Genomic DNA, 13,357 nt, shown 5'->3' with positions numbered 1-13,357 from the left:
TGGAGGAGGGTCATGGGGGGAGGAGCCAGTGCACACCAGCTAGTTCAAGCTTTTACTTTTGTGCCCAGTCTCCTGCGGAGCCGCTATCCCCCTGGTCCTTACGGAGTCCCAGCATCCACTTAGGACGTTAGAGAAATTTATTAACCCATGGAGGTCTAGATTTGGAGTCACCCTCAAAATTAAAGTGGAAAAACACACTACAGGCTGATCCAACTTTGATGTAATGTCCTTAAAACAAGTCAAAATTAGGCTCAGTAGTGTCTGTGGCCTCCTCGTGCCTGTATGACCTCTCTACAACGCCTGGGCATGCTCCTGATGAGGTGGCGGATGGTCTCCTGAGGGATCTCCTCCCAGACCTGGACTAAAGCATCCGCCAACTCCTGGACAGTCTGTGGTGCAACGTGGCATTGGTGGATGGAGCGAGACATGATGTCCCAGATGTGCTCAATTGGATTCAAGTCTGGGGAATGGGTGGGCCAGTCCATAGCATCAATGCCTTCGTCTTGCAGGAACTGCTGACACACTCCAGCCACATGAGGTCTAGCATTGTCTTGCATTAGGAGGAACCCAGGGCCAACCGCACCAGAATATGGTCTCACAAGGGGTCTGAGGATCTCATCTCGGTACCTAATGGCAGTCAGGCTACCTCTGGCGAGCACATGGAGGGCTGTGCGGCCCCCCAAAGAAATGCCACGCCACACCATTACTGACCCACTGCCAAACCGGTCATGCTGGAGGATGTTGCAGGCAGCAGAACGTTCTCCTTGTCGTCTCCAGACTTTGTCACGTCTGTTACATGTGCTCAGTGAGAACCTGCTTTCATCTGTGAATAGCACAGGGCGCCAGTGGCGAATTTGCCAATCTTGGTGTTCTCTGGCAAATGCCAAACGTCCTGCACGGTGTTGGGCTGTAAGCACAACCCCCACCTGTGGGTGTCGGGCCCTCATACCACCCTCATGAGGTCTGTTTCTGATCGTTTGAGTAGACACATGCACATTTGTGGCTTGCTGGAGGTCATTTTGCAGGGCTCTGGCAGTGCTCCTCCTGTTCCTCCTTGCACAAAGGCGGAGGTAGCGGTCCTGCTGCTGGGTTGTTGCCCTCCTACGGCCTCCTCCACGTCTCCTGATGTACTGGCCTATCTCCTGGTAGCGCCTCCATGCTCTGGACACTACGCTGACAGACACAGCAAACCTTCTTGCCACAGCTCGCATTGATGTGCCATCCTGGATGAGTTGCACTACCTGAGCCACTTGTGTGGGTTGTAGGGAGGTCATACAGGCACATGGAGGCCACATACACTACTGAGCCTCATTTTGACTTGTTTTAAGGACATTACATCAAAGTTGGATCAGCCTGTAGTGTGTTTTTCCACTTTAATTTTGAGGGTGACTCCAAATCCAGACCTCCATGGGTTAATAAATTTGATTTCCATTGATAATTTTTGTGTGATTTTGTTGTCAGCACATTCAACTATGTAAAGAACAAAGTATTTAATAAGAATATTTCATTCATTCACATCTAGGATATGTTATTTTAGTGTTCCCTTTATTTTTTTGAGCAGTGTATATATTTTTTTCATATCTCCCCTGATATATGAATTCCTGATCCACTCTACCATGCACTCCAGCTACGATAACTGTAGTTTGGCCCCTTATTGACAGCAGGGGGCCATTTTTTGCCTTACTTTAGGGGTATGTCAATTGAATAGGCACCATTTATGCCACGCAACAGGTGCGACATGACAAACATATGCATAATTAGAGCCCCCCCCTTTAAGTCAGAGTTTACATTTGCTACACAGCCAAGGGTTCAGTATGACTTATCGATGGATGGGATGCCGGCAGTCAGTATACAGACAGTGACATCCCGTACATCAGAATCCCGACAGTCCCCCATTAAGCCCTCTAACCCTCCCCACTTGGTGCCTAACCCTTCCCCGCTGCCTAAACCTAACCCTCCGTGTTTGGTGCCTAACCTTCCCTACTCGGTCCTTAACCCTAACCCCCCTTTTTCTGCTTAAACCTGCATCCTGCTGTCATGACGATCGGGATGTCGGTTGACGGTACTTTGACGCCAACATCCCGTTTCACGTTAGTGTCCTGACGCTGGGATTGCGTCCTCCTTTGGGATTCCGGCGTCGGTATATTGACCACCGAGGATCCCGTTCGTCGGGAAGCTAACTGCTTCCCACAACCAGTATCACTAGGGCAGCCTAACCAAAGTGGACACAGTGATATGACAGTAGTCAAACAAGGTAAAAATAACCAGGTTCTCACTATTGTAACTTTTCTGATGGCATAGTAAGGGATTAAGTAATTTTACATATTGTTTTAGATCAATTTGTATTTTAAGTTTGACCATTTAATGCTAGATACTTATTTTTAATTATACTTTTAATGTATAATTATTAAATTATTTTCCGATTCTTGGATATAACATACAATTATATGGTAAACAAATTTAAGATATACAAAACTTTTAAATTAAACCTTTATAAACAAATTCTAGTGCGTCATTTCTATTATGTGTCTAAGTTTTTAATACACATAGTTTTAAAAGAACTAGTACTTAAAAATGTATTTCTTATTTGAGTAGACGCAGTGTTCTTATATTCCTCAAACTTCACGTGATTACTCATACATGTAAAGACTGACACAGGACAGGGTCATCTTATAACACACAGTACCTCGTCTATAATACACAGTGGAGTCAGGTACGCAGTTTGTGGCTGGAAGCCATATTCAGCTTTTCAAATCAATAAAGCCTTGGAGGTGCATTCACACAAAATGACTGCCCACGTCATGATCAACTAGTAAATTGTGACAGACTGTTTGGCCATGTCTGCTGTAACCAATAGTGGTGTTTTTATTCTAGTACAGTGTAGAAAATCAAAACAAATACAGTAGAGGATCATGGGTAATGTGACTGTTCCTTGTTTTATACATACACAAACGTCCCTCACTGTATTTAATGACATATGAATGGAATAAACTTCAAGATCAAAACAAGATTTGATTTAAAACCTATGCGCTTCAACATTGGAGCTTTTTACTTCAGCTAATAAGGCTATATTTAGCCGGACCTTTTTCCTATCTTTTTAATTACCCCATAAGGTCCTTCCACCAGCTCCAGGAACATGGGAAATAAGGCAAGTCCTGGTTCTCCACTCCAGCCACAGGCGCTCTTATGTTACAGCTCCTTATTGTACAGCTACCTGCGCACCATTTTTTCACAAAAATTCACATCCATTATCATTTTAACCAAATTACACAGAGCCATGAGAAGATGTGTGTCAGCACTGTACATTGCCATGGGAACACTGACAGTCACTGTGAACTGTTGCTCTGTTTAGTAACTGATTCCTTTTCTAAGTGTGCAATAATGTTACCTCCTGTATCTCTGTGCGGAGTAGGATGCAAGCGTATAGTCACTGAAAACTGCTCTACATTTATAACTCATCAAGTCACGCTTTCATACGTAACATAAGTTCAGTAACAAACCCGAACATTGTCCATTCCATACTTGTAGTCTTTTGGCATACAATCCTTACAGGTGGTAAGAATCAACTGCAGTACATAACACAATTCTTAATAAAAAATATACATATTTTCCCATTTGAGGTAAAGTCCAAAATAGTTTTCTATTTTCCACTGATGAGCATAATGGACTATTCATCTGAGTCTCCCTCTTCTTCTGAGCGGGACTCCCCAGCCTTCTGTGACTGCTTCCCATCTGTGCTTGCATCTAATTTGAAATACAAATAAAAACATAAGAAATAAGGCTATGACCAAATGATTCCTTTTTCTCGGATATATTTGTTAAACTACAGGATTGGATGGAGGGAGTTCTGATTATAGGGGGAGACCTTAATATTGCAATGAATCCGCTACTAGATGTATCTGGTGGCCCCAGACAGCTAAACTACAATAGATCCATGCCACCCTCCCTGTCCCTAATGCAAGACTCTTTACAACTCCTGGACCCATGGAGATTTCTCCACCCTGACTCTAGGGAATATTCCTTCTTCTCACACCCCCACAAAACATTCTCCAGACTAGATTATTGGCTAATACTTGTCTCTTCAATACATAGAATAATAGATTCCACCATAGCTAGTATTCTCATATCTGACCATGCCCCCATCACCTTGACAATAACACTATCCACGCCCCGACAATACTCATACATCTGGAGATTCCCTGAATATCTCGCCACTTCTGAGGACTTCAAACTCTTTTTATCACAATCATACCTCAACTACACACATGATAATGCAACACATATTAATGACATAAATCTTTTCTGGCAGGCCTCTAAACCCGTTCTTAGAGGGCAAATTATTTCATATGTTGCCACCAGAAAGAGGCAACTTCGGGAAAGGATGACAGAGGCATCCCTCCAGGTCGCCTCGGCCTATTCCCAACTGTTGACTGATCCATCTGAAACTAACAGAAAATTATATAAAGATACCAAACTGATACACGACACTCTCTGTGCTGAACAGGCCAAGCTATTCCTCTCCTTCCAATCCAACAAATATTTTCGCTGGGGTAATCGCCCAGGGAAGTTATTGGCAAACATGGTAAAAACCCATGCAACACCTAAACATATCTCCTCAATTAGAGACACAGGCAGACCCCCTTCAGTGACACAGGAACAAATTAGCGACACTTTTCTGACTTTCTTTGAAAAATTGTACACCGCACCGCCAGACCACCCCACGGCTAGCATGGACTTTCTGATACAGGCTAATCTCCCCACACTCTCAGAGAGCGATAGAGAATTTCTTACCAACCCCGTTACTGCTGCAGAATTAGAATCGACCATCAAATCTCTAGCAAATGGGAAATCCCCAGGGCCCGACGGTATGTCGGCGGCCTATTACAAGCCACTTCTCCCACATTTAAGTGAACACCTCAGGCAACTGTATAATGCGCTCTTGAAGGGACACCCTGCCCCAACAGGCTTTAACACAGCCCGAGTTATAGTCCTCCCTAAACCTAATAAAGACCATACATTAGTTTCATCCTACCGGCCAATATCACTACTAAACCAAGACTTTAAAATATTCACAAAGATTCTTGCCTCCCGTCTCCAAGTGATCTTACCCAAATTGCTACATCCTGCGCAGACAGGATTCATGCGTAATAGACACTCAGTACATAATGTTCGCTCACTACTGGCAGCCATGTATAAAACGCATAACTCATTAGAGCAGGACAATATGGTATTGAGCTGTGATGCAGATAAAGCCTTTGACCGAGTGTCTTGGGCCCACATAGACAGATTACTTGGACTTCAAAATTTCGGTCTTGATTTCATTAAGGTATTCCACACCATCTATCAAACACCCCAGGCCTTCTTGACAGTAAATGATCACAACTCAAGACTATTCTCCTTATATCGAGGTACCAGACAGGGATGCCCCTTATCCCCCCTCTTATTTAACTTGGCCTTAGACCCTCTCCTTCGCCATTTCTATAAAGAACACAGATGGCACGGTATAAAACTAGCTGATCATGAAATTAAATTCTCAGCATTCGCAGATGACATTTTACTTTATTTTAGCAACCCCCGAAAAGCCATACCACACTTACTCGACATCCTAGACTCATTCGAACTAGTTTCCGGATTTAAAATTAATCACTCCAAAACGGAGGCCTTGGCTTTCTTTCCCTCAATAAAAATAGGGTGGGGAGACACGTTCCCATTTCACTGGGCCACAAACAATTGTATTACTTACCTAGGGATTATATTCCCTGATCACCCATCCAAGCTATACTCACTTAATTACCCCCCACTATTCGCTAGGACATATACAGATTTTGCCAGATGGAACCACCTTTCTCTCACATATACGGGCAGAAGTCACTTATACAAAACGATAAGCTTTCCCCGCTTCCTTTATGTATTACAGATGCTCCCGCTGATTCCACCTAAACACATGTTAGCTCAATTAGACAAAGCACTGTCCAAATTTATTTGGGCAAACAAACACCCTCGATTCTCACTATTCAAATTACGCCAACCTCGTTCTCTTGGAGGCCTAAATCTACCATGCCTTCACTCATATGCTTTAGCAGCTAACTACAGGATCGCTCTAGATTGGATTGGTGGTCGAGACGTGTATGCCAACACACACCTGGAACAATCTTTTATCCCCTCCCAGACCTTAGTGTCTCTGCTACACACCGCTCCTACTTCCATACCACATTGTGTGACAGACAACATACTTATCTCCTCTACCTGTATTGCCTAGCGACAGATTCGCTCAAGACTAAAAATATCACGATATACATCGCTGTTCCTACCTCTCTGGGGCAACCCAGACTTCAAGCCTCACACTACCTCCCCAATATTTCAGACCTGGTACGATGGAGGTCTAAAATACATTCATCACTTCCTACATACCGAAACTCTGACCATACTTACACACTCCCAAATTATAGCACGCTTCCCATCCTTACGAATCCCACTCTTTCCCTTTCTTCAAGCATGTAGCTATGCACAAAAGGTCACATCTTTACTATCTACACAAGACACCACTCATACCTTGGACAAAACACTACGACACACCCCAAATGGTAATTTCTCCACAGCGCTCATATTCACACACTCCCGCACTCTATTAAATGTGGAATCTGGCTCAGTAGGCCTCCTAAAATGGAAACTGGAATTCCCAGACCTCACCATGAAGCTGATTCTAGAGGCCAACACCTACTTAGATAAAACACTAGGCTCAGTTTCATACTCAGAAATGCACCAGAAAATTCTACATAGAGCATATATTACTCCTAAACTACGACACCTCATCGGAGCAGCCTCCTCATCTCATTGTTTCAAGTGCACTGCTCCAGAAGCGGATCTTGTACACTGTCTGTGGTCATGTCCCAAGGTACGTACACTTTGGCAGGCACTCCAATCCTATATCACGACCGACTTACAACTACAATTTACCGTCACTAAGACATGGGCATTCTGGGGCATATTCCCGAATTCACCCAACACCGGTCTGTCCAAGGGACAACGTATTTTATTAATTAAACTGGCGGCTGCTACCAAAAAAACGATCCTTTCACAATGGATCTCCACTGACCATATCCCCATCTCATTATTACATCCTAGGATCTCTCATCTATTCCATTTAGACTGGACCAATACTGCTTTACAGAAAGACAAATTGACCGAGAAATACTTCCATATTTGGCTACCCTATGTCCAGACCCTCCCCCAGGTTACAAAGGAAGCCCTACGGAAATGTTTCAAAGACACTAGGTGGTACTTGCTAGAGACTCTAGACTCCGTAGCCCCTTTTTGACCTTAAGGCATTATACCCCTCCCACATACCAGCCAGTTCTCCTCCAATTTTGTATTGATTCTCTTCCTCTACTGTTCCAACGCTAGTACTACCTAGGGCTTACACGGAGTATAATTATAATCATAATTGATGTTCTTAAATGTATATGATGCAATGGCGATGTAATGCATGCGGTATCACTTTGTCTTGTTGTTAACTCACCAGTCAATAAAAACTTTTGAAAAAAAAAAAAAATAAATAAGGCTATGAGGGAATGTATCAAGTAAATTCAACAAAACCATATGTAGCAGTCTGTGTGCAACTTCTCCACTCTGTGGGGTATATGCAATTAGCGGCGAATCGCGGCAATTTTTTGCCCGTTTTTTAATTCGACACAATTCGACCGTCGAATTCCGGCAAGTGGGTGCCAGAATTCAACATATTCAATAATAAACGGATTCGACATTCCCGCTGTCGAAAAACGGCCGATTTGACGGATTTTGATCCGATTTTTAAAAAAACGGGAAAAAAATTGCGTGGGGTCCCCCCTCCAAAGCATAACCAGCCTCGGGCTCTTCGAGCCAGTCCTGGTTCTAAAAATCCGGGGGGAAAAATGACAGGGGATCCCCCGTATTTTTAAAACCAGCACCGGGCTCTGCGCCTGGTGCTGGTGCAAAAAATACGGGGGACAAAGAGTAGGGGTCCCCCGTATTTTTTACACCAGCATCGGGCTCCACTAGCTGGACAGATAATGCCACAGCCGGGGGTCACTTTTATACAGCGTCCTGCGGCCGTGGCATTAAATATCCAACTAGTCACCCCTGGCCGGGGTACCCTGGGGGAGTGGGGACCCCTTCAATCAAGGGGTCCCGTCCCCCCAGCCACCCAAGGGCCAGGGGTGAAGCCCGAGGCTGTCCCCCCCCATCCAAGGGCTGCGGATGGGGGGCTGATAGCCTTGAGAAAATTGAAAGAATATTGTTTTTTCCAGTAGAACTACAAGTCCCAGCAAGCATCCCCCGCAAGCTGGTACTTGGAGAACCACAAGTACCAGCATGCGGGAGAAAAACGGGCCCGCTGGTACCTGTAGTTCTACTGGGAAAAAAATACCCAAATAAAAACAGGACATGCACACCGTGACAGTAAAACTTTATTTCACACATGTCGACACATACATACTTACCTATGTTCACACGCCGACCTCTGTCCACTTGTCCAAGTAGTATCCACGTGTACCTGTGAATAAATTTATACTCACGTGATCCAGTGTCCAAATTATAATCCACGTACTTGGCAAAAAAAAAAAAACGAACACCCGGACCAAACGGACTGAAAGGGGTCCCATGTTTACACATGGGACCCCTTTCCCCGAATGCCGGGACCCCACGTGACTGCTGTAACAGAAAGGTCCCTTCACCCAATCAGGAAGCGCTACTTCGTGGCACTCACCTGATTGGCTGTATGCGCGTCTGCTGGCAGACCGCATCGCACAGCTCCCTCCATTAGTTTCAATGGTGGGAACTTTGCCGTCAGCGGTGGGGTTACCCGCGGTCAGCCACTGACCGCGGGTGACCTCACCGCTGACCGCAAAGTTCCCACCATTGAATATAATGGAGAGGCTTTGCGATGCGCTGTCTGACAGCTCAGACGCGCATAGCCAATCAGCAAAGTGCCAGGACGTTGCACTCGCTGATTGGCTGAAGAGACCTTTCTGTGACAGCAGTCACGGGGGGGGGTCTCTGCATTCGGGGAAAGGGGTCCCATGTGTAAACATGGGACCCCTTTCAGTCCGCCTGGTCCGGCTGTTCGTTTTTTTTTTTGCCAAGTACGTGGATTATAATCTGGACACTGGATCAGGTGAGTATAAATTTTATTCACAGGTACACGTGGATTCTACTTGGACAAGTGGACAGAGGTCGGCGTGTGAACATAGGTAAGTATGTATGTGTCGACATGTGTGAAATAAAGTTTTACTATCACGGTGTGCATGTCCTGTTTTTATTTGGGTATTTTTTTCCAGTAGAACTACAGGTACCAGCGGGCCCGTTTTTCTCCCGCATGCTGGTACTTGTGGTTCTCCAAGTACCAGCTTGCAGGGGAGGCTTGCTGGGACTTGTAGTACTACTGGAAAAAAACAATATTCTTTCAATTTTCTCAAGGCTATCAGCCCCCCATCCGCAGCCCTTGGATGGGGGTGACAGCCTCGGGCTTCACCCCTGGCCCTTGGGTGGCTGGGGGGACACCCCTTGATTGAAGGGGTCCCCACTCCCCCAGGGTACCCCAGCCAGGGGTGACTAGTTGGATATTTAATGCCACGGCCGCAGGGCGCTGTATAAAAGTGACCCCCGGCTGTGGCATTATCTGTCCAGCTAGTGGAGCCCGATGCTGGTGTAAAAAATACGGGGAATCCCTACTCTTTTTGTCCCCCGTATTTTTTGCACCAGCACCAGGCGCAGAGCCCGGTGCTGGTTTTAAAAATACGGGGGATCCCCTGTCATTTTTCCCCCCGGATTTTTAGAACCAGGACCGGCTCGAAGAGCCCGAGGCTGGTTATGCTTAGGAGGGGGGACCCCACGCAATTTTTTTTCTGATTTTTACCATTCCATTTAAAAAAAAAAAAAAAAATTTAAAAATATATAAATAATACTTGTGCCTCCAAAGTAGACAAACCAAGTACCTAATCCCTTCTAATATACATAGCTATGCTGTTACCAATAAAAAAAACACCAAAAAAACCATGTTTTTAAAATTTTTTATTAGATTCCGCCACCAAAGTGTGGCGGATTGAAAATGACGAATTTACTGTCTAAAAGCACTGTTGTCGAATTTCCAAACTTCAACTGAATATACTTTTGGAGAATTGCCGCATTTGTACCATTGCAGAAATGTCGAATTTGACAAATGTCGAATTTCAAAAAGTCGAATTTGGAAAGTCCGTTTTTTTTTGACGGGAAGTACTGAATTGCATTGTCGATTTTTTATTTTTTTTTGGCGAAAAAGTCCCGTTTTTCGACAATTTCGGGAATTCGACCGCAATTGCTTATACCCCTTAGTCTTTAGTAGGTTTGATCCATGTTCTATGTCTCCTACATATTATGAGACACACATGCATATAAATACTGTAACACATTAGAACACATACATTTTCCTTCATCAGCCAGGGTACACTGGGGAATTGATAATGGGGTATAGACAAGTGGATAACTGGAGCATGACACATTTTTTTTCAGGAAGTGTAGCTGGCTCCTCCTACTCTATATCCCTCCAAGCCAATTTTAGAGCAAGTAATTTTTTTTATACATCCCACAAAGTTTTGCACAGGAAGGAATAGTTGCCCTCTCTTCACTTTACAACCTTGAGCTATTGGGGTGTTCTTTTAGTGTAAACACTTTTGACCAATCTGCATGATCACTGTATAATGTGTATGCCCAGTACAGCATTCATTGAATCGTCCCATTGGATGTGCCACACATCCATAGTGAAGATTCCATGGCCAGCGCAGCGTTGTTACATGCAGCATGTAACGATACATTGTGCCGTCATACAGCGGATGCAATGCTTTAGAATCAGTAGGCACTACCATCTACGTCATCTCTGCAATTGGCTACTACTACTATGCTGACTGGATTTTTTACCTGCAGGCAGAAATGCAGGTAAACCAATCATACCAGGCACTGGAAGTGGCAATTACTGAAGAATGGAAGCAGCTTTGGCATATAAGATGCAGGAGTTTTTAATGACACAGTATTATATTTTAAAAAGATTTAAAATGGACATATTTTCTAGAATAATGTACAAACCTTTTTCTTCTTTATTTGCTTTTTTAGCCTTTTTCTTCTCTTTTAATTTTTGCCTTTAAAGAAGCAGAAATTATTTATACCAAACAGTTCTAGTTATCCACGTACTTAAGTGTTTCCACTACCTGCACCAGACATATAAGGAAATAATATCAATAATTAAACAATGAGTCAACACTTTTGGAGTTGTTACAAACCAGTAAAATGTACTGCCATCAATGTGTATGGCCACATGACAAGGTAATATGCCAAGGAATATTTTATGACAAACCACAATTGCTATATTATTTTAATAATTCCATGTTCTAAAATATAAACACGAAGATATACATAGGGGGACATTTAATTCTAACAATAGCCTAAATGTGTCGCCATAACATTGCTAATTTTCCCTTGCAACCCATACAGGTGAGCTGAAAAATTAGCAACACTGGGGTACCATATAGAATCTACATGTGCGCAGCTGAACATCACAGAGTTAAATCTCCCCCATAGAGACCTAACCCCAGATACAAGGCAAGAGATTTCTGTGTTACATGATTGCCCCCCAGCTTTTTAAAAGAAAACAACAAGCAAGATTATTTACTTCATTTTTCAATGTGCACAAATTCCGTACTGGTGACATTGGTGTGACATCCAACGGACAAATATCTACAACCCAGAAAACTGGAATTTATCATTGCTGAATAAAGTGCAAAAATGCAGAATGATTACCGTTTCTGTCTGCGCTTTGCTGTTCTCTCCTCTGCCTGGATTTGGTTTTCCTTTAGTTTCCTTTCAAAGTCTTCATCTAATTTTTGCTGTGATATCATACAATAATACGATTAATCACTCAACTTTTTTTTTTTTTAAAGTTGATTCTTTTAATTTTATTTTTTTAAATGTAAAGGAGCAAAAAAATGAAGATATATGCCTTGGGCTGCCTAGATACACCCCCCCCCCCCCCTACATTGTGTGCCTAGGTCCCCATTGTAAAGGGATACAACCATGTCAGTAGAAGTCCCGAGCCAGAAGAGTGGATAGTAGCATGTCCTCTTCATACAAAAGATGAAATATTTTTTTTGTAATTATATACACTACACACAATTTCATGTTTGTAAAGATCGTGCACCACTCCTGCTTTTCAGAAATGTATTTGTCTCATGTTGATTAGTCTAGGGCAGGGGTGGGCAATTATTTCAGCTGAGGGGCCACTTGACATTTCCTGTCAGTATCCGAGGGCCACATACAAAATAGCAGCTCCCCCCACTTGCCAAAAATATAGGGACGTGGCTTCATGTGGAAGGGATGTGGGCAAAAAATAATACAGATTCATATTAGGCTGCACAATAGTCTCCATTATTCAAATTGCGCCACACAGCGCCACTTACACACATTACACCAGGTAGAGCCCCTTTTACACACATTACGGCAGGTAGAGATCCTTTTTACACATTAACATTTTATTTAGGATAATTATTGTGCAGCAAGCAAATTATCCAGTGTCTTAAGGCCCCTGGGGAAAGGTGTGACACGGTGACAGAACACGGGGGGTGTGACACGGTGACAGAACGGGGTGGGGGTGACACAGTGACAGAACGGGGTGGGGATGACAGTGACAGAACGGGGTGGGGGTGACACAGTGACAGAACACGGTGGGGGTGACACAGTGACAGAACACGGTGGGGGTGACACAGTGACAGAACACGGTGGGGGTGACACGGTGACAGAACACGGTGGGGGTGACACGGTGACAGAACACGGGGGTGACACGGTGACAGAACACGGGGGGGTGACACAGTGACAGAACACGGGGGGGTGACACAGTGACAGAACACGGGGGGGTGACACAGTGACAGAACACGGGGGGGTGACACAGTGACAGAACACGGGGGGGTGACACAGTGACAGAACACGGGGGGGTGACACAGTGACAGAACACGGGGGGGGGGGTGACACAGTGACAGAACACGGGGGTGACACGGTGACAGAACACGGGGGTGACACGGTGACAGAACACAGGGGGGTGACACAGTGACAGAACACAGGGGGGTGACACAGTGACAGAACACAGGGGGGTGACACAGTGACAGAACACAGGGGGGTGACACAGTGACAGAACACGGGGGGGGTGACACAGTGACAGAACACGGGGGGGGGGGGGGTGACACAGTGACAGAACACGGGAGTGGTTGGTACAGTGAGAGCTAAAGATCTCTCCCCCAAACCTAAAACAGTCTGACGCCACTGCCCGCACACACAAATATACGCACACTATCACACACAC

At 44.5% G+C, this 13,357-nt stretch overlaps 1 protein-coding gene across 1 annotated transcript in view; it reads right to left on the bottom strand.

Moving 5' to 3' along the window:
* Positions 1–2,805: 2,805 nt before the first annotated feature.
* PRKRIP1 (PRKR interacting protein 1) overlaps positions 2,806–13,357 on the bottom strand; it is a 38,898-nt gene continuing 28,346 nt past the window's right edge. The window contains exons 5-7 of the mRNA XM_063956064.1: positions 11,806–11,891; positions 11,095–11,147; positions 2,806–3,744 (exon numbers count right to left, since the gene is read on the bottom strand). Coding sequence (XP_063812134.1) covers positions 3,668–3,744; positions 11,095–11,147; positions 11,806–11,891 — 216 coding nt within the window. The 3' untranslated portion in view covers positions 2,806–3,667. The remainder of the gene's footprint in view (positions 3,745–11,094; positions 11,148–11,805; positions 11,892–13,357) is intronic.

Source organism: Pseudophryne corroboree, chromosome 2 (assembly GCF_028390025.1).
Source record: "Pseudophryne corroboree isolate aPseCor3 chromosome 2, aPseCor3.hap2, whole genome shotgun sequence".
In the NCBI taxonomy this organism is placed as follows: domain Eukaryota; kingdom Metazoa; phylum Chordata; class Amphibia; order Anura; family Myobatrachidae; genus Pseudophryne; species Pseudophryne corroboree.
Note: the sequence above shows the minus strand (reverse complement) of the source record. Positions and strands in the feature narration are given on the sequence as shown.